The following is a 22,039-nucleotide window of genomic DNA, read 5'->3' on the forward strand; positions in this document are numbered from 1 at the left end:
TTCTCCTTGAGGAGTTCTCCATGCCAGAGATTACCTCAACAAGGAAAATTCAACAAGCTTTCTATTCCCTTTGCACCATGAAAGTAGCACGGGTTAGAAAATCTGTGTCTATTCAAAGAAATTAGGACATGAAGAGTACTATTCGTTTAAGTGGTGTAAATCATTATGATTGCATCACACAGCATCAGGCATTTTCAGCCCACTGAAAAGGACGAAAGCCTCTTCACTGTAGATCCAAATAATCAGCTATCATTCATTTCACATTCCACTTCAAGTCAACAGCTTTATGCACATGCAGAACTGTCCCTTAAGTGGTAAGCAGAAGTTCCCAGGCTACAACCGGTAGACTGAGGTTGATATGATGAGAATGGAATATTTGTTGCCTGATGGTTTTCTTTCTGGGCTTGACGTTGTGATGGAAGTGGGAGCTGTTCTGTAATGATTTATGGATATTCTATGCCAGTGGTTTTCAAACTTTTTTTTCTGGTGACCAGTTGAAGAAAATTGTTGATGCCCGCAACCCAACAGAGCTGGGGATGAGGGGTTTGGGGTGTGGGAGGGGCTCAGGGCTGGGGCAGAGGTTTGGGGTGTAGGGGTGAGGGCTGCAGGGTGGGGCTGGGGAATGAGGGGTTCAGGGTATGGGAGGGTTGGGGTAGGGGGTTGGGGTGCAGGAGGGAGTCAGGGCTCTGGGCTGGGAGTGCACGCTCTTGGGTGGGGCTGGGGATGAGGGGTTTGGGGTGCAGGAGGGGGCTCCGGGTTTGGGGGGGGCTCACGACTGTGGCAGGGGATTGGGGTGCTGGAAGGGTCAGGGCTCTGGGCTGGGGGTTCAGGCTTTGGAGTGGGGCCAGGGATGAGGGGTTTGGGGTGCAGGAAGGGGCTCAGGGCTGGGGATTGGGGGAGGCTCAGGGCTGGGGATTGGGGCACAGGCTTACCTCGGGTGGCTCCCAGTCAGCGGCGCAGCTGGGGTGCAGAGGCAACTTCCTAACCCCTTGCCCCCTCCGCCTAGGAGCCAGACCTGCTGCTGGCCACTTCCAGGACACAGCGCGGTGTCAGAACAGGTAGGGACTAGCCTGCCTTAGCCAGGAAGCACCGCTGACGGGACTTTTAATGGCCCGGTCGGTGGTGCTGACCAGAGCTGACACGACCCAGTCCTTTCGTGGGTCACAGAATAGGTTTGAAAACCACTGCTCTATGCTGTATGTTGACCTGATTATTGGGGTGTTCACTATGTGAATACAATGGTTTCATTTAATAGTCCTCTGTAAGGAAAAACAAGCAGGCTCAAGATAACAACCTTAAAGCATTTGCTTTAAGAAGTGGCTTAAGAGACAACACCAGAACAGGAAAAGGTCCATCCACGCACAGAAGAGATCAACAGACCTGTGGCAAGTTTCAAAACGAACACGCTTTCAAGACAGGGGTGAATTTGGGGAAACCAGATTGAGAGACAGGTACCTGCCGGGCACATCTGAAAAAGTTAAGCCTTCCGGGGGTACAATCGAGGGACAGTAAGCCTTGGGTAAGACAGACATGCATGCAGATTTTTTTTTTTAAACACTCTCTTGATGCTTTGTTCCTATTGTCAAAATAAACAATAGTTGGTTTTAAGAAGGGTCTCTGGTCACGACATACACCACTGGTCACACACTGCCGAAAGGAAGAGTTCATATTCAGTTGGAACTGCAGGGTAAGAGCTGTTGTTACACAAGGTACTGTAGCCCAGTCAAAGAGTTGTAGAATTGTGTATTTCCTCCCTGGTATAGACCTGACACCTGAGAGGGTGCACTCAGAAAGACCAGAAAAGGAGACAGAGGTGCAGCTATAGCCCTGTAATCATGATAGATGTCTCCTGCAATCTGAGACATTTGGACTGTGCCTCCCTTCCCACACCTTGGCCTTCTGCATGCTCTATTTGGCCTTCTCTGCCATAAGAGAATGAGAGCATAAACAGGGAGAATGACCTTGGCTGCTAGTACAGCCCCACAAGTTTCTATTCCCTCAAAAGAGAGGAGTAGATCACAGGAGGAGATTCCATTTGCTGCTGCTTCCCAAAAAGCTTTAAAAGCTGGGATTGCAATGGATAAAGCAGAAGTACTCTATTTGCCTCTTTGAAGACAGAGAATTTAACACATGGGAAGAAAGGGCATGACCAAGCCCCAAAGCCCCCTGGACAATCCTGAAACGTTTCCAGTATTTTCAGGAGGAAAGGTAAAGCCCGACTGGCCTATTTTGGGAGAAGGAGGTCAGGAGCGGGGGTGGGGGGGAGAATACATGGGTTACATAGTACTGGATATTGTAAGCCTATATGCACCTGAAATTGAAAACATAGACACTGCCCTTACATTTGGGAGGTACTCACCGGGTTGGAATGGGCAGAGACTGTGCTAGCAGCAGATGGAGATCGAGAAACTACAGGACTGATCAGCTGAGGCAAGGAACCCCTGGCCACAACTAGTTGGACATTATCTTTTGCCTTCTGCAGGATGCTGATAGCCTGTTGATGTGTAATTGTCTGATCAAGGGCTTGTCCATTAATAGCAAGGATTTGATCTGCTTCCTTCAGCCTTCCATCTCTGTCACAAATGTATAAACAAAACAAAAAACCCCACAAGAAAAAAAAAATGTTGCTACAGACATAGTATTTTGACAATTTTCCAGTATTTTTTATCCTGTTTTCTATTTTCCCCACTTCTTAATCTTTCCCTGCAGTTTTGCTACAAGGTGCTATTGTGGAACTCGGGAGATCAGCTCCCTTTGAAGCTAATCCCACTGCCACTGTCTCCTGGCTGCTACCCCCTAGCTAGCTCCCTTCTCCCTTGTACCCCCATCCGAGACTAAGCATATTAGATTGAGTTGCTCCCAACCATAGCCTGGGAACTTATGTTTATTCTTGACGTTGAGCTTGCTTAACAGACCAAGTGCTCTACTTTGTTCAGTGTGCAAGTTCTGAATATTCATCAAACCATGTAGTGGAACATACTTTCATCAAGATCCCAGGAAAAACCAATTTTCTTTTCAGCAAGAGGGAGAGAATGTATGATAAAACAGATCCCTTTTAAATGAAACACCTACATAAATTATAAAATAAATCATTTTGTGGCAAAGGAAGTACTGATGTACAGTCACACATTGAGCCCTTTCCCAGACCTACTTCAAAAGAATGTGTATGAAATCTACAGATGAGTTACTCTTAAGCTTTATTGCTTCAGAAAGATTCAAACAAGCAAAGGCTCTTTTTCAAAATATATACATGACAATGCTCTGTGAAAATCAAAGTCGAAAATTGGTTTCTCCATATCACATACTTCTTTGGTTGCCTGGCCTGGAAAAGGGGCCAAAGTACTTAGAAGTGACCAAGAAGAAATGTCCTCTAGCCCCAATCCAGAATATTTTGCGGGGAACTGAAATCCTCTGTAAGATTTATTGCTTCAGGGACTCTCTAATTTACAGTTGAACAGTTCTGTACCCCACTAAAGTGACCCTAGAACTGACATAGTACTTGTTTTCGCTTCATAAAATCAATAAGGAGTTGATTCAATAAAAACATGTTTCAGCTTATCCATTTGAATAGGGCAACACAGACCACTTGCATGGAAAAGGAATTTGAAGGTGGGCCTTAAACAGTCTAGAAAAGATTGCTGCGATGAACAGCAAACGATATGTTGCTGAATTTAACTCTAGGGCCCGTACACTGCACTCACTTGAATGGCTGCGTTGAGACCAAAAGCAGTTTAAATACTAATCTGTTGCCCAGAGAGGTGAGCAGGGAGATCCCATGCAGGGAACTGCTGCATATAACAGAGGATATCCACAGGGACTTCCCATGGCCACCGAGAGGTAAACTTAGGCAGGGGCACAGCCAGTGGGTTCATGCACAGTGCAAATCCATTGGGTAACAAACAATCAGGGGCTGGAGGGGGAAAGCACAGTGGGCCAATTCTCCTACACCTCCTAATAGTCTCTAGGACTAGGGGCTTTCCTATTTAGCTCCTAAACCCAAAAGTTCTTTGTTCAAGCCTGGCTTGTGGGATCAAGATTAAGGTGTAAAGGATATTTTCACAAACAATCATTATTGGTGAGTTCCAAGTAACATTTTCTGGCTATACTTGTTTAATTCAATTTTTTTTAAAGTGTAAACATATTAGGTTAAGCACTGTTTGTAAAGGCATTCTGGTCCCCTTACTGTTGCTCTACAGCACTCTGCAAACAGCACTGGTAACTCCACTGGGGATACTCCTACAGTACATTACTATTTAAAGTAAGCGTATCAGAATCTTGGCCAAAAACAGTTGGCTCAAACATACATCTTTGAAACTATTTTTTAAGAACTGAGGGGACTATTCGATCTTCAAAAGTATACAATACTCCCCAGTAACATAAACAGGACTTGTACCAGGGTACTGAGATCAGAATCAACTCTTTCATCTGGTAGAATAAATTTTAAAAATACTACATCAGTGATTATATATAGATCTAATCCAATGCAATAATATGATACTAGGATTACATTTATGACTAAAACTTTATTAATGTAAATTTTAATTCTCAACTGAAAAGCAGACTTTAAATGTCTTGGGCCTAAGAGTAAGAGAGAATGTGTGGCGATACCGTGAATAATGACAAGCACAAACAAGGACACCAATGACTAAGTTACATTATGATGTAATTATTCAGTACCAATGATCTCACCTATATGCCACGCTTCCTTCTTGGATCTCCTGCACAAATATCCCCAGTTCCCCTCTGTTTTCACTCTTCAATCCCACAACACTAAAGCCCAGCCCACCACTTGGAGGTTTAACCAGCTCTAAGGTCTCGACGAGGCGACCCTGTTCAAGCAAAATAAACAAAAAGGTACAAATGTTAAATATACTCAAAAGCAGCATTAATGAACCATTTTAACAAACTCTTACAACCGGAGTAGACTTCGCTCAAACCAATAAATGAATAACTTATTAGAACATACACCAAAACCATGGAATGCTGCATCCAGTTCTGGTATCTCTGGGCCATATAGAGCAACAAAGTTGTTATAGCCTGGAGGAAAAGGCTGAAAAGAGCTAGATGCATATAGCTTGGCTGAGTGGTGACTAAAGGGAAACCTTAAATGTCTATAAATATTTGAAGGAGAAAAGTAATTACGGAGTATAACTAGGTATAACGGAATGAAATTCAGAAAGAGAACATTTAGGCTATCGGGAGAAACTTCCTGACAGTATTGTCTATTAGACTGGGAAAGAATCTCTCAAGGGAAGTGATGGAAAACCTCACCCCTGAGTCTCTTAAAAGTAAACTGGAAATGCACTGAAAGAACTTCTTGGCCAAATTTTAACCTAACATCCCTTTGTACAACCTGATTGAAGTCAATGGAGTTGTAAGTCAAGGCAGACTTTGGCCCACTATAACAGGGTGGACTAGATGGCTTAATAGGTCTTTCACATCTAATTCCTGGCTCTATTATATACTGTATTAATCCTGTAACACCCCATAACAGCAAAATTCCACTGAGAGAGCCACACAACTGATACAGACTCTGATAATCCACACTCTTTCATATATGGAATGGCAGTTCTTCACATATGGTGAGAGAGGAATACCAAAATGCAGATTTGCTGTGAAGAATATTGCTCCATTAAGAGAAGTGTAGTTAACCATGCAGTAAATAATAAATAGCACAGTACCAATGCTATTTTGTTGAGAATATTTCCATGTTTATTCTAAAACTCCAAGTGCTTCTCAAATAAAAAGGCTAGAAATATTTTGTTTCACACAGCAAAACAGTTTAAATGGGGAGGAGGAGTTTGCTTTTAAATACTGTACTGTAATTCATTTCTCTTTAAGCAGAAGGATAACAATAAAAATATTTTGAATTCATTCAACAATTGCAATGATCAACTATTTGTTGTTACCATAAGTCATAAAATACGTCAATGGAAAATTTAACTATTTGCAGGCATGTTGTCTTACCTGTGACATAGTTCTGATTAGTTGCTCCAACTCATCACTGGAGCTGGAGGATTTCCCATTAATCTGAGGAGTAACAGATCTCACAGATGCTTCTAGCACATTAGCAGGGCTGCCATTCTGCTGAGCCAATAAATAGGATTCGTTATGTGGCAAGGAACCCACACTAGCACCATGATGGGGAAGCTGTGGGAACTCGCCAGCCGAATGTATGGATGGTGCAACATTTACCTGAAGATGATTCACAACATTAGTCTTACAGTGTCTTAGTCTTCATAGTCTTACAGTGTGGCAAAACAATCATTACTGATAAACCGCATCATGATTAACAGATCTTCTTGCCATGACAAAAAGAACACAAAAATTATCTTAGATTTTTTTTTAAATGACACACTTTTTCCTCATACACACAATATGTTAATTGATATCAAGTTGTGAACCATAAAAATATATGAGTAAAAAGTCATGGAAACAGTTTGCAAGCATCATCTGTACCCTGTATAAAATATATTTGTCCCTTTTAGTGTAACAGCCAGAACTGTTCTAAGCACTGTGGTAATTCAGGACAACTTTGAACAGAGCTGTCGTCACCATACCAGAGAGTCTTTTAAAACCAACTTAACCCTTTTAAAAAAAATCTGGATTTATCTTGGGGAGAGAAACCTCACTGATGATGACAGAATTAGAGGTCTCACTGAGAGTTCATGGTTCAGGTCTTTTGTGTCACCATATGGTAAGATTGTCACTCTCTATTAACCTCTCCATCAGCTCAAGGATTTAATTTAAAACTAACGGATGATGTGTCTAAATCCCCTAGACTACTTTGAAAATCTTTCAGCTCTGGTTTATACCTCTACTATCTGCCCTGAGAAAAAGCCTTGTGCATCGTGCTGCCCCTAGAGCAGACCAGAGAATAAACTAACTGAGAGGATCACAATCCTTCCCCTGCTTGCCCTTGGCCAGTAGCAGATTACTTTTTTTTTTTATGCACAAGTAGAGCTGTGCTGATTAGAGCTTTGAAGGCAGGGAGTCAAGACTCCGTCTGTTCCCCACTCTTGCCTGTCCAAGCACAGAAGCTCTGGAATGCCTGCTCTCCCTCCTGCACTGTGAATAGTAATTATGGACTTATTTGCTGTTTACAACAGCAAACACTGACCAAAATGCTTGCATCACGTCCTATAATGCCAAAGAAAAAATTAGGTAAAACAATAGATTGTAGTTTTCCTTCTTTATCTTTAAAGTTGTCATCAAAGTTTCAAATATCAATAGAAAATCTCAAAATTCCTGGGGGTATTTTTAAAATCATTTTCTTAGCCCTAATCTTATTCTATCAACTCCAATATCACTGCCCTAACTACTGTACTTACACTGGGTAATGAAATTTATCAAATCATCTTACTATTATTTCTGTCATTCTATAATCATTATTTTGTTCCGTCACTTATCTCCTTCCTCAGCTTTAAACTTTCACATTACCTGCAAGTGCCACTCTGGTAAACATCCTCCAACGTATTCAAATGCAGCAGAAGACTATTTCATTCTATTCATTCTCATTTCAAGGAAAATGTAGACTGAACACACTCAGACTGTGAAGTAGTATCCTAAGGTTAATGGTGCAGTCTCTTTGCTTGAGTTATTTAGAACTGGACAGGGCTGGACAGGGCACTTAAAAATACACTGTAGGACACAATCCTGCATTGACAGGAAGATGGACAAGAATGCCTGATAGACATAAGGGCTGAAAATTGCCTATGATTCTATGACTCTCCTTTCTGTCACAAAATGCTAACTCTGTTCATATTTCATTATCTCTATTAATGATGAATCATCTGATTCTTTTCTACTCCTCAGAACAGGGGCTGAGCCAGAAGGTTTCTGAGTGGTTTTTGGAGCAGAGCAGAGGCAGGACTAAGGGAAGCCCTGCTATGCCCTGTTACAATCCCTAATTCAGACATCTGTATCCCTGATTGCACCCTCAAGTCAGAAATTTAACCTTCTAAAGGGCCCATCATTATATGCAGAAAACTATGTCCAAAATTATTTGTCTGTGCAATTTACACCCACCGAACTGGAGGCCAGGATTTAAAAATCTGGTCCTTGGAATCTAAATTCTTGGAATCTATCTGGCCCTTGGAATCTAAATTCAAAACCCAATCCTTGCTCACTGCCAAATATAGTATAATGACATGAAGGGATGACCTACTGCCTATTGTGCAGCTAACATAATCCGATCAAGTGATATAACTTGACAGTTTGAAGATTAGTAAACATTTTATTTGCTCTATATCCCTCTCTGTACGCTCCATCTTCAAATATCAATAACAGTTATGTTTCCTAACATAATACATTTTAAAGGGCCTGATTCTCATTTACAATAAGGCTATTTTTCACACTCCTAATCACGTAAAGCACCCTTAAAGCAGGTGTAATAATTCACTCCCACATGACAGCCCCTTTACACACCAGAGCAGTGTGAAGTGGCCTGAGTGTAAATGAGAATCACACCCAAAAAGTTTTAGATGTGCAACAACCTGAGGTCACAACACATGGGCCCAAACCTGCAAACCCCAACAGGCACCATGCATAACTGTTTATAGAAATGTGTTTTATAATTGTTTTACTTATGAAAACAATCAAATAGAAGTGTATGAAATATTTTATCCTTAGACTTGTACTTGGGGGCCATTATTCTTCACTTAATATCAGAATGCCAAGGTGTCTCTTACACTGCACATGATTGGCAGGGACCCTCCCTCCCAGGGGAGATTTTACCCTGCGTATATGGAGTAGGGGAATGCTGTCTTAGTGCCCCCATTTTCCCCCTTCCCTGATACTCCACGGAAGCCTGACCAGTCTGTGTGGTTCTCAAGCCACCCCCTTTGATGGGATGTGTAAAATCACCCTCCAAGACAAAGTCAGAAAAGGACAGAAAGTCTGAAAATAATGCTGATAAAGAGACAAATTTTGGACCACCTGAACAAAGCTAAATAGAGATGCCTTACATAGAAGATCATCCTATAGACGAGGAAGAATAGTATACTACCTTCCTAATGTGCAGAGCACCAGCACAGCTGGCTGCAGCCACGCAACTACTATGCCCCTTTACCGTCATCCCTGACCAGCAAATCCCCATAGTCGTAGACCCACTGTCCTCATCCCTGCCCTCTCACCATGCTCTTTAGGAACAGCTGCTTCTGAAAAGTGCTCTCAATCTCACGTGGGGCATGGATTGCCTCTGAACAGCCTCTCTGCAGCCTGTCTCCCAACAAAGAGCAACAGCAATGCCTGTGCTGCATCTAGAACTTTCCATATCTGCAGATAGAAGAGCTAGTTGTACCAGCATCCCAGCTGGAGTGAACCACAGTTACTCCCTGGGTCTGACCTTTTTAGGAACAGCAGCTCTTCTACATGATCACGGTACTGTTTCTCCTCCCTGTTATGGAATAAATCACTTACTTTGCTGGAAGGGCAAGGAGCTCAGTAAGAAAAAAAAATCCTTTACTGTGTCCAAAAATGAAAAGCACGGGGTGAGAAAAGCTTCTCCTATGTATGAATTTACAGCAGGAATACTGATATGCCCCTTGCATACACTATAAGAAAAGACTAAAATCATAGGCGCTCTTAAATCTACACTCACAGGAAGACTTCTTTTCTTAAAAAAATCTTTCAGCAAAACACTGACTACAGCACAGCTATGATGCATTATTGAATACTAGTTCTTCAACTGTAATTGATGGTGGCACTCCACTTTAATGATCTTTATCTTTAAATCTAATTAAAGAAATTAGTTGAATGTTCAATGGGGATTAGTCTTCTCACATTAAGCTATGTCAGACAAAGTGGCTTCTGACTCCTGATCACAACTTGGGGGGAAAAAAGGCTGAAAAAGTAAAGTTTTTCACATATATTCAAAACTTAATCTCTCTCTCTCTCTCTCTCTCTCTCTACACACACACACACTCTTAAACAATGGGTTTTTTTAAGTATTGATACTATGCAAAGCCATCTTGCTATATGGTACCTGTCCCTTGGTATACGCCATGAGTTCTTCCCCTGCAGGATGTTAACCCCCAGGGGAACTGCAAACAAGGAAGGTCATGACCATACTCCCTTTCTTTATGGCTAAATAGGAAGGGGATCTTGATTTTTTGTTTGTTTTTTGTTTTTATTTTTTTGGTAAGGGTCACAGTATAGAAAAAGTGGAGAATCACTGGTGAACACTACTCCTAATCACACAGATAGAGGTCATTCCCGGGTGACATTAAACCACAAATGGAAGTCCTACAAAAATGATGCTTTTGTGGTTATAAGAAATATCTTTTAACAACATATAAATTGCACTGCTTGGCAGTTATAAAACCAATATAACGCCATCATAAAGTAGCTTTATAGCCCTGTGATTATGTAAGTACTGTAAGAAGGAATATTACTTTGTTCTATAATTTGGCTTATGCTAATTTGCCTTGATTGGCTTTCCTTTACTGTATGTAACATCTGCAATATTGACATAATTTGGCATTAGACAAAAAGAAAATTCACTGATACCACACAGTGTGATAAAACTTATGTTACAGTTGCATAGTTAGACTCTCAATGCAATTAAATACTACTTTCATTTGGTTGTTCAAAATGTTTTTAATAAAAAAAAAATCCTATTCCAGTCATATCTTTGGCACATCAGCATTTTAAGAAACAAATCAGCATTTTTAGGTCTCTCAAAATTAGTTTGTTTAAAACTTAAATGTGTGTGTGTGTGTGTCAGGCTGAGCAGGTGTCACTATTTCCCAAGATGACACAGACCTCAATACAGTATTTAATCTGGTATTTGTGTCTCCTAAAATAATCAAGGCGGTTGTAAGCATGCATAATAATCATAAAGGGTCCAATCATCCTGAAAAACTTGAAGTGAGAGGCTAACTCTGCAAAGTTCTCTTTGTAATGTTTTCTCTTCATTTTTTTCTGTAGGGGGTTACAGAGCACTCAAAAAAAAAAAAAGGCCTTAGGACTGGCCCCAAATCCCACCACCACCTACCGCAGCTCTTTAAAAATGAACACGCCGTTCAATGGAGGCTAGCAGCATTACCTACATAGCAGCCTTAATTTTCAGTGTTAGCTCTGAATCCCTGGAGTCCTGTCCTCCCAACCCCAATCCCCAGCAGCACAGTTCCAAAAGAGCCATGCTGACAGCCCCTGCCACTAATACCTCACTGAGTCACATGGAGAGTTTTTAGGTCAGAGTATATTTGGTTTTATGAGCATGTGGAATATTTTGGATCACATGACAGACTCCAGGACCAACAGTCACTACTGTAGTGGAAAGACAACAAAACAGTAACTGTGAGTGCTTTTTTTGTGTAATGCTTTGCAGGGATTTCACTTGCTCATCACAAGACCTTTCACAGGCAAAAAAAATTTAGTTTCCCAGTGCCTGTGTTTAATTTCTTTGCTGTATAGACTTTACAGCACTGAGCACCTGACCACTGTGGGCAAGCTAGCATATGTCTGCATTGCAGGGGTTATTTTTCCATTCCTGAATCATGTGTAAAATGGCCATAATTCCAAGGGAGAAAAATCTGAGGAATGCAGTTCAGCCAAGGAAGGGACTTTTCTCATTAGCAGTGCCTTGAGCTCTTAAGATGGGGGGAGGAGAGGAAGCACAGAGTGAAAGACAGAAAGGAGAAGAGAGGATTGCCATTGCTGGGTGATTAATATGTTTAGAATATTTTTACATGGTGAAAAAATTAAATCAAATTATTTAAAACTTGAGAAGTTCAACAAACCACAAGGCAGAATTTCTATTTGTCTTTTCTGTCACTCCCTTATCTTCAAACACCGAGCTTGCTCTGTAGCTTCAGAAAGCAAACATTCAGTAAAGAGAGAGGCTGCTGGGTGGGGGGGGGGGGGGGAGCATCCTGGTTGCTTTAGTACACTTATATGCAAATGAGTGCTAAAGGCATGATGTTACTAGGAACTGAACTGAATCCATGCTTTTTCTTAGTGAGAGAAAGTATTTTTCCTATTCCATCTCCTAACTCTGCATTGTAAGAATCTCAAAATAACCAACAAAAATTGTTTATTTCAATTAAAATATTTATAGGGCATCGAAGCAACATACTAAAAGGCAGTGCACAACATCAACACCAAAATAAACAAATCAGCAGACCAAAACCAAATGGTCTAGAACAAATTCAAACCCTAGAGGTGTCAGGTAAGCCCACCTCTCCTGATGAAAGGGATCGATTCTCAATTAACACAAATAAGAAGGATGGAAAGGTGACAGCAAGCATAAAAACCTCAAGAGAACAGAGAAAATATAAGGGAATGAAAACAGAGAGTGGCTCTTTCAGCTTATGGTTTGGTGCTTGTGACATCATTGATTCATTCTCGGTGAACAAAAATACGGAGTCTAATTTTCTGGACCCCAAAGAGGAGGCAACGACCTCTTAAGTACAGTGCAAGTGATATTTGTATGCTAGGACTACGTTTACCTAATCTCCTGGAGGCTTACTAGCAAATTTTAAATATTTATCAAAGATACATTTAAGAATTAAGCTTCTCACATAATCACCTCCATCCCTTCCCCACACAGCCCCTATGCATGGTACAGCCCCTGCTGAGTTCAGGGAGGTAGCCAAGGTAGGGGTGTCATACAAGTCTTTCTGAAAGACCCACTTTTGTAGTGTTGCTTCAAGTGAATCAATGGGATTTTTATATAAAATTGCCATCATTGTTCCCCTTCCCCTAACTTCAGTCTGCATGTCTCTCTCATCTTATCGTCTCTTGAATATTCAACAAGCACATAGTACATGACGGGCAATCACATAAATAATCCTCAGACAACATTAAGTAATGGACAGGTTAATGCACCTGCTCTTCTGCTTTCAGATCCTAGCGACCACTGCTCAAATCTCTGTTCAGTTTCAAGTGAAAATAAATTTGACGTGTTCATCTTAATACCTACTGCGCACAAAACCATCATACAACTTTATTCCTCAACAGGAGCCCAGAGCTTGAACAACAAAGGTATGCTGCATTTCTTTCCTGACTCGAATACACCAATTGTCTTCCTTGTCAGTTACACTAGAAAGTAACTTTAGTCAATCTTTTCAAGAGCACAACATTTACACAACACATACAAAGAAAATAAGATATCCTTGGACAAAATTGAAACCTAGGAAATTCCTTGGGAATTTCATTATGATTTTCTTTAATTGAGCTTCCTGTTTTTCTTTCTTTTTTAAAAATAATTTTCAATTGTATTGTTTGAAAACATTTAAAGAAGAAAAAATAGCAACCTCAGATAATTTCATGTCCCTATTTTAAAACTATAGTTAAGGAATGCTCTTTACAGAGACAGCGAGAGATACATTTTTTTAAAAAGAGATCCATGCACAGTTGCACACTTATATTTGCATATGCATTTGTTCGTGCCGGTGCATGCAGATCAGGTAAATTCACATGCAGATAGCTCACTGGACACTCAAACTGTATTAAAATCACCCAATTTGCAAGCACCATCACAGTAGCAGAATGTATGAATATAGCTGTGCAATTGCATGTGTATGTCCTCAGATAAACCTTTCACTTTAAAAAAGTTGTCTCCCTCAAAGAGTGTTTGTGTGCTACAGATTTGATAAATACTGTATTCACCTAAATCAGTAAAATCATTTAAAAGAGAAAAATCCCATTTATCTCCCCACCCTACACATAGTAATACAAATTCCATTCACTTTTCAGCAAATTCCTGGTAACACTTTCTGGCGCACCTTTATCAGATGGCATGCTCCCACAGACATCAACCACATAACTCATTCTGTGCCTTTTTTAAAGTCAGCATTAAATCTTCATTCTCTAACTGTGCATTATGTTAACCTCAGAATTTCAACAGTCTGATTTTTTGGTAAGATTTTATTATTATTGCTGTATTGCTCTCAGGCAACTAGTTCCTCTATATCAAATACATGAAGAGCAAAACTTACAATAAGATAGTGTTGTAAAATTACAAAAGTATTTGTTGCTCATGTGAAATAGCATCAAGATTAATTCCAAGAACTACAGGAAACCCAGGGCCAGATGATGCCCGGCTGCTGCACAGCTGTATGAGGGGCTAGAAATCTTTTACTAGTTTCACTCCCGAAGCAAGTCACAGCTGCAGTCCCATAGTGCTTCAGAATACAGGGACTGCTTCCTCCTACTGCCCCTGGAGCACGGGCTAACCCGAAGGGAATTGTGGGATTTCTGTATCCAACAGCCATAGCTATGCCCCTCTCACACAGGTCAGTGAACAGCTGGATGCTGAGGCAGATGCACAATCTGGTCCTAAATGTTATTCAGTAAACTAATTTTATACTCAAGCGCTCTCTCAAGACACACACACAAAAAATCTAACCCAGCCAATATAACGGAAATGTCTGCTTTCTTACTCATGCTGATAAAGTGCTGAAAATGTAATGTCCTATTCTGTGCCTTTTTGTTGCCTACTATCTGTTATTTCCATATAAGTAAATGGCCCCATGGTGCTTGTGAATCTCAACCTTCCATGAGAAGTAATGGCCACTCCGGTCACTCTTTTTATACCACCACAGGCCATACCTCCACTAGGGAAAAGATGCAGTGTAGCACAAAAGGATCATGGTCACAGATCTTTAGAACTAAACTCTTCCTTTCTATGTGTTTGTACCAAAAGGGAAGCAGTATCTGGCCCAAAATAATCATTCAGTATGAAGGCAAAATAGCAGTGACTGTCCATCCTCAGATTTGATTTCTATATACAAATCCATGTTTAAACAACATGGTATTCTTGCCTATGAGCGTGATAAATCACACAAAGAGTGCACGCCAATTGATGGATATAAAGCCCCAGATTCTCATCTGATGTAAATCCGAGTATTTCCTTGGAAGTAAATGGTGCTATAGCAGCTAAGGATCTGTCCCTAATTCTATAATAATTTATCATGACTGTATCCTTTTCCTTCTTTTTTGAGTGGTGGTAGTAGTCAGCCTTCTGACAACTTTCCACATGTTGTCATCATTTTCCTACAGTACACAGCAATAAGCTACAGGCAAACAGCTAGAAACATCTATACATATACATGAGCTTCAGGACTTGAGCCAAAGTCTACTGAAGTCAATGGGAGTCTTTCCATTGACTTTAATGGGCTCTGGATCAGCCCTTCAATTTTAGTTATTTAATTTTACTGTTCAACCTGCATTTTGTTAATTTATCACAAGCAGCAATCAGATAAACATAAGCTTTTACAACATTTTATCTTTTCTCTTCTCCCCAAGATACTATTGTCCTACCTGATCTCTCAACTGGTGGACAGAAGTCTGAAGATTCAGGATCTGGTTGAAGAGAGGGCTCTGCAGCACTGATTTTAGCAAGCTCAACTTCTCCTCATTTGCTAAGTCACCTCGTTCCCGCAGTTTCGCCTGCAGGCGCTCCACTGCCTGCAGGGCCCGATGTGTATCTGCAGCGATATTCATTACCAGTCAGCAGTAGCTTACAAAAGCTCACATGCAGCTAGCAAAGACTATATAAACAACATCACTTTCCCACCAGCTAAAATTAGAGATGGGTGATATTTTACAAATTTTTACATTAAGTGAAAAATATTGAACATTAAAAAACAATTTAAAAAAAGACCAATTCTGCCCTCAATTATGTGGGTACAATCCCATGGACATCAATGGAAGGGCAGAAGCCAATAGTAGTGGCACATGTCCATGCAGAATTGGGTCCTATATGTGAAAAATTGTTCATGTAAACTCAGGTGCAGGAATCACAGCTTGTGAGCTTTCAATTGACTGTTGTAATACAAACACCGTTAAGTAGAGATACTGTGGATTTTTTGTTTTAATTTTCACAAAAGATGTACATGATTTTCCATCTAGCTCTATTATTAAATATGAAAAAATGAAACTGAAACAGACAATGCTAATAAATAGCTCATCAGGAATAATGAACATGATGTGCATTTCAAAATACATGCATGAACACAAGAATCCAAACATCATCAGACATTTCTATGCATAGTAGCTATGTTTGACACTATGTAGCTCAATTATCTTATACAGTAATGTCTTAAGTTCACATCTATCATATAAACCGAGTTTGGCCACAAACATATAGTGGTAACATAAAACCTCACCTATTGCTTCCAGCATGTTTTCCACTGCTCACTTTCTATCCCAAAATTGCAAATGGCAGCTAATATACTTCCCTAAAAATAACAGAAGTAGAAAAAAAGTGATCACATTAAGAGAATTAAGGATCAAATCTTAAAACACTGAAGTTCTTGAAAAACAATCAACACAACCACTCTTTAAACAATTAAAATAAGCTAGCAGCTGATTATATTCCAAAAGTCACTTCTGAACCTGAAAACTAAGAATGGAAAGTATTAGAGGGGTAGCCATGTTAGTCTGGATCTGTAAAAAACGACAAAGAGTCCTGTGGCACCTTATAGACTAACAGACGTTTTGGAGCATAAGCTTTCATGGGTGAATACTCACTTCGTCAGATGCATGTAGTGCAAATTTCCAGAGGCAGGTATAAAATGATTTTTAGGATTATTCATAACGTTTCTAAATTTCCATAACAATGCTGTTTTTGCCTACTGATGTGCTAGGTGTAGTGTACTATTTTAACCAGAAGCTGTAAATTTAGTTTCCAAGTGATGCTGTACAAAACTTGAGGGCTTTGTTTGCATGAGCACATGTGACGTACTTCCTACAATATCAATTTCCACGTGTTACATGCACAATTTGTGTTTTGGAGTTTTGAGTGCCAACTGTCAGAATCCATGGTTTTGCATCAAAACAAAGCAAATCTATGAGATTCAAAGGAATACGTGCAATCAGTATCTTCATTTATTATTTACACAGCATCAAAAATCTGATAGCACTTCATAGTCAATAGGTTGCAATCTAAACCGACAATGTACAAACAAAGGATGGAAGATAGGATAGAACAAAAAAACCCCAAAGGGATGAAAAGATAAAGACTAGTATGTATCTTATTAGCTCCATGATTATTGTGTGCTTATACTGAATACATGCTGGTGTAAAGGTCTTTATCAGCACAACTTTGAGATGTCTCAATTACTCATGAGTAGTGAAGCCACATGTAAGCTATGCATGTCATCCAAAATTACTTCCATTAAAACCTTTATACAACAATATACCAGCACGTATTTTCTATCTGTGATATATTTTACAGACTATTTTACAAATGTTTTAGAAAGATTTAAAGATTATTGGGTCTATTTTTTTTTTAAAATCCATCCACCTGAAAAGTCAGGAGCTTCACTTACCATGAAGTAAACTGTACAAGATCCCAAAAGAAGCCACACACAAAATTCATAAAATTACCTTACATGGATTTTTTTTAAAAATAGAAAAGCTATGTTTAAAATGTAATACCTTGCAGCCCTGCAGGACTAGAATAGAATAACTCCCATCTCAAGCTCTACAGTACCAAGAGACATTGGATTTTAAATCCATCACTGGTCCAGGATTGAATTTTGCCATCTTGGCTCTCAGACAGATGCAATTTTATTTGCAGCAGAGATTTGGGTGGAGAGGGGTGAGGAATTCCATATGTGGAGGAAACATTTCTTTGATATTTTCATTTAATTAAGAAAATGGTGCCTTTCTGAAGTTGCTCAAAAGTCTGGAGCATTTGGGTGCTGGGAAGATGGATTAGTGGGCTGAGTGCAGGCAAGTGCATGATAAAATGTATCTATCACATGGATATTACCTTCACATCTGTAACAATATTATGTTCCTATGTGATATATATGCAATATATTGCATTCTGACTTAAATCTGGTTAACACATCAAAGTGCAAAGAACGGTGGTCTATAAGTGTTTAGAAGAAGTGTATTGTCAAGGAGACCAGAGAGGTGGGAGACATGGTAGACCTGGTCATTTAAGAATTCTGTGTGGTGGGGCACAGATGAAGGCATGGGGGCAGGAATAGGAGAACAACCCCACAGGGCAATTAATCATGCAGTTTGGGAAGAATGTAAGCGGAATGCCTCCCTACACAGAAACTGAGAAAATATCTACCTGCCCAGATTCATTTGAACAAGTCATGAAAAATGAAGAATGGCTGATAAACATGGACTGTGTTTTGAGTTAGTAGAGAAACCCAAAATCTAGTGGGTTTAAATACAGTTTGTGCGCAAACATCTCTTTAGTTCCAACAAGTCTGAATATTTCACACCATTTTATTTTTGGATGCTTTCACTGATTCACAGCTAGAATTGTCTTTTTCATGGCAATTCATCAGTTCAGATCAAGCTTGGAATTCAGATTCTCCAAGTGACTGAATGAAAAGTAATCTTATCACATGACACACACTACACTGACACACAGAGCAGTAACGGACACTACAAGCTCTAATGAATTTGTTCTCTCATTTCATCTGGCATAGCCAATGCCCACACATGCCTATCAAATCTCAAGCAGTCTAAAACTGAAGGAGGCTATGATTTCGCTAGATCAGCTTCCATAATATTGCATATAACTATATTTTATAAGCGAGTGGATAGATGAGGTGGTTTTACATATTGAAGAGGGATTGGCTTCCCCAAATTAGTCTGTCCAGTTACCTTTCTTGCCAGATACGCAAATACCTAAATTTATCAAATCAAATCCTTTATTCAAAGCCCATATTTGGGCTTAGAGAGGTTTCTGTAATTTGATGGACGAGTCTGCAGTTCTCTCGCCATTGTAATCCATTCATACCAATTATGTTTCCTTCAAGCCCTGCCAAGCCCCATTTTGAAAACAAACAGGGAGTATGTCCCCATTCCCCATCTGCAGCCAAAGAGCACATAGCATAGCTCAGGAGGGACATGAAAAGGTGTCCACAATCCTAAAGCTGCTGTGCACTAGAACAGTCCATGAAAATGTAAGGTTACTCAGAATGACTCATTGCCAGGAGCTGTTATTTCAGCTCTCCAGCAGCAATAAATCCTACCTAAATTGGGGTGACCCTCCTGTGAGTGAATTCTCTTCCATATAGAACAAAAAGTATTGATGAGTGAGAGGTGGAGGAACTGGTATAGGAGCAGTCCTGTAATTTTACATGTTGAAGGATGAGTATGTTAATGGGTAAGAAGCAGATTGTTCTTTATAGATGTATTGATATGTGAAGCTGATACACACAAGATGAGAAGCTTGTTTGGGTTTTATTTATTAGGGGGGAGGGAGGGAGGGGAGATAGCTTCTCAATCATAATGGCTTTCACTACTATGCCTTGGCCTAGCTCTGTATTTAACCATATAAACACCATGAGCAGTTACAACAAAAGCTCTTGGCTCATTTAAAAAAAAAAAAAAAAGCAGCAGCTTTTATTTTAACAGTTTCCTGGTATTTTACTCCCTGCTCATTGGGACAAATTCTACCTTCAGATATGGCGGCATAGCTGAATTTACACCTGTATGTCTGAGGGCAGGATTCAGTGTATTGTTTGAAAATAAGGTGCATTTTCTTTTTGATCTTCTCATTTTCAATATGGCTACTCTGATTAGTTATTTGTATTAAAGTAGCACCTAGAGGCCCCAATCCAGCTTTTTTACAGACATATCTGATTAAAACACAGTCCATGCCCCAAAGAGTTTACTATCTTAACTTGACGTTGATTCTACTACTCTGTTTCTACTAGAGCTGAAGTCACCATTTCTAACAACCATTCTATGCGCTGGCTTCATCAGTACTGTACTGCCTATGCTAATAAGCACAACTATAGCAATGTTAATTGGTCACCTCTCATTCCTGACTGCCCCACGGGACCCCTGCCCCTGCCTGCCCCCCGCCACCCCATCCACCCACCCACCCCCGTTCCTGACTGCCCCCTGGGAACCGCTGCCCCCATTCAACCCCCATTCCCCACCCTCTGACCACCTTGACCATCACCCCAAACTCCCCTGCCCTCTATCCAACTCCTCTGCTCCCTTCCCCCTTACCGCGCTGCCTGGAGCACCGGTGGCTGGCGGTGCTACAGCCGCGCCACCTAAAGCAGCAGGACAGGCAGCTGCGCCGCCTGGCTGGAGCCAGCCACCGCCACCGCGCAGCACAGAGCACTGGGTCAGGCTGAGGCTCTGCAGCTGCGCTGCCTGGCAAGAGCTCACAGCTCCACCGCCCAGAGCATTACGCCGGCAGCAGGTGAGCTGAGGCTGCGGGGGAGGGGGAACAGCAGGGGAGGGGCCGGGGGCTAGCCTCCCGGGGCAGGAGCTCAGGGGCCTGGCAGGAAAGTCTCGCGGTCCATAGTTTGCCCACCTCTGGTCTAGATTCCCTCAATAACTGGAAAGAGAAGTGAAACTGCCCTCTGTTATCATTGTACAAGCCAATAAAAAGTGAACTGGACATTTAAAATTTATGTTATAATTTAAGCAATGATTTAATAATCATTAAGTTATCCTTTAAGCAGTAGAGGCAATGATAATCATGATTATTTAAATAGGAGGTTAAATTCACACCAGGATTTATGATGACACAGGCTACAGGGAGGACAAGGAGGTGGCAAAAGTGGTAGCATCTTTTCCCTTCTGCTGGGGAAAGTCAACAGGGGACCAAAACAGCAACAAAATGTAGGTGATACTGACTAGAAAGAGGCTCAGTGAGGGCAGATTCAGTGCCTCCCATCCACCAATCTCCTAGAGATAGAGGTTAAAGCTGGTTCCCCTAGAATAATCTCAATGGGAGGCAGCAGCAAGAATGCACTTGCTCTCCTCTGGGTTGAATCCGCCTTTGTTGGAGCAGAATGTAAGTTACACTTCCTTATTTCAACTTTAGGGCCAATTTTGCAGAGCAATTGGCAGGAAGCGTTCAGCATGTTGCATCTTTGAACCCTTAGTGCCTGATCCTGCACCAGACATCAACGGGAACAGGAGAAGGGCCTTCTTGAATCTAGCCGTGAGCTTTATGTTAACAGTACCCCTTTAACTACAGCAGTGAAATCATTTAACTCAACCGTTAAAAGCTTCACCAAAAAGAAAAACTGGCCCACATCTAATGAGTTCTTTTATATTTGATCATATAATTTCCAAGAGAGCGCTTCATCCTGCTTCATTGATTGGTACTCCATCTAGTATTTCACAAATCCTTTTTAAGATAAGTACCTTGAAAACTAATGCTTATAGCGCTGGATTAGCAAACATGCAATGTCAAAAATAGAAAGCACCATAATAGGCTTTATCCTACAGCCATTACTGTACTGGTAGCATTTTCAGAATACAACAGAAATGCCTATATTAAGACTGATATCAGGCCCAAATGTTGGCTATAAGGCTTAGAGACTAAACAGAAATCTGCTTCAATTAAACAAAAAGAATATTCAGGACACACATTTTATATACAAACTAAGGCCAACATTTTAAAATGTTCGATCTACATTTACGCTTGAATTTGGCCTGCTTAGTATGCCTTTTTTCCATCCATGTCCTGTCTCCCCCCGCCCCCCATTGTCTGGCTGCCACTCAGATGCCATCGTGTTGTCGTTGTCAGTGGCACTGAGTACAAACTGCAACCCACAAGTAGGGGATGCTACTATCTACTGCCAAGTCGCCCTGTCACTACAGCTTGCAATCCCCAAAGGTAAACTTGTTGTCACCTAGCCTCACTGCCACCACTGGCTGCAACCCCGAGGGGGAGGCAAACATTGAACTCTGGGCTCCCACATGGCATACAAATGTTGTTTTGCTTTGATCATGTTATTCTGTTTCTAAGGTATGTAGGTAGGTTAATTTGGGCACAGGATAAAGAAAAAACCACTTTTCCAGCAGAACCCTGCTATATTCTTACTTTCACCTCCATGGAGAATCATGGCTATGCTACTGCCTGAAGTGCTTTCCTAGGAGTGCCTACAAAAGTTCAGTGAAACAGACAAGAATTGCATGGACTGTATCATTTTCACTGTGCTCAGTAAATGCTATGCACAAATCACAACCTTCTGCTGGTGGTGCTTGGAGAGGCTGGAAATGGGAATGGATAAATGGGGAGGCACAGAGACAAGGAGATAAGAAGAAACACAGGAGCGATATACAGAGTTTTACTGACAGGACA

General features: G+C 40.8%; 1 protein-coding gene across 1 annotated transcript in view; it reads right to left on the reverse strand.

Moving 5' to 3' along the window:
- MPDZ (multiple PDZ domain crumbs cell polarity complex component) overlaps window positions 1–22,039 on the reverse strand; it is a 129,412-nt gene that overhangs the window by 102,081 nt on the left and 5,292 nt on the right. The window contains exons 2-6 of the mRNA XM_024211058.3: window positions 16,116–16,187; window positions 15,268–15,434; window positions 5,968–6,195; window positions 4,690–4,829; window positions 2,360–2,573 (exon numbers count right to left, since the gene is read on the reverse strand). Coding sequence (XP_024066826.1) covers window positions 2,360–2,573; window positions 4,690–4,829; window positions 5,968–6,195; window positions 15,268–15,434; window positions 16,116–16,131 — 765 coding nt within the window. The 5' untranslated portion in view covers window positions 16,132–16,187. The remainder of the gene's footprint in view (window positions 1–2,359; window positions 2,574–4,689; window positions 4,830–5,967; window positions 6,196–15,267; window positions 15,435–16,115; window positions 16,188–22,039) is intronic.

The sequence above is a fragment of the Terrapene carolina genome, unplaced genomic scaffold, assembly GCF_002925995.2.
Source record: "Terrapene carolina triunguis isolate 2854851 unplaced genomic scaffold, T_m_triunguis-2.0 Scaffold113, whole genome shotgun sequence".
Lineage (NCBI taxonomy): Eukaryota > Metazoa > Chordata > Testudines > Emydidae > Terrapene > Terrapene triunguis.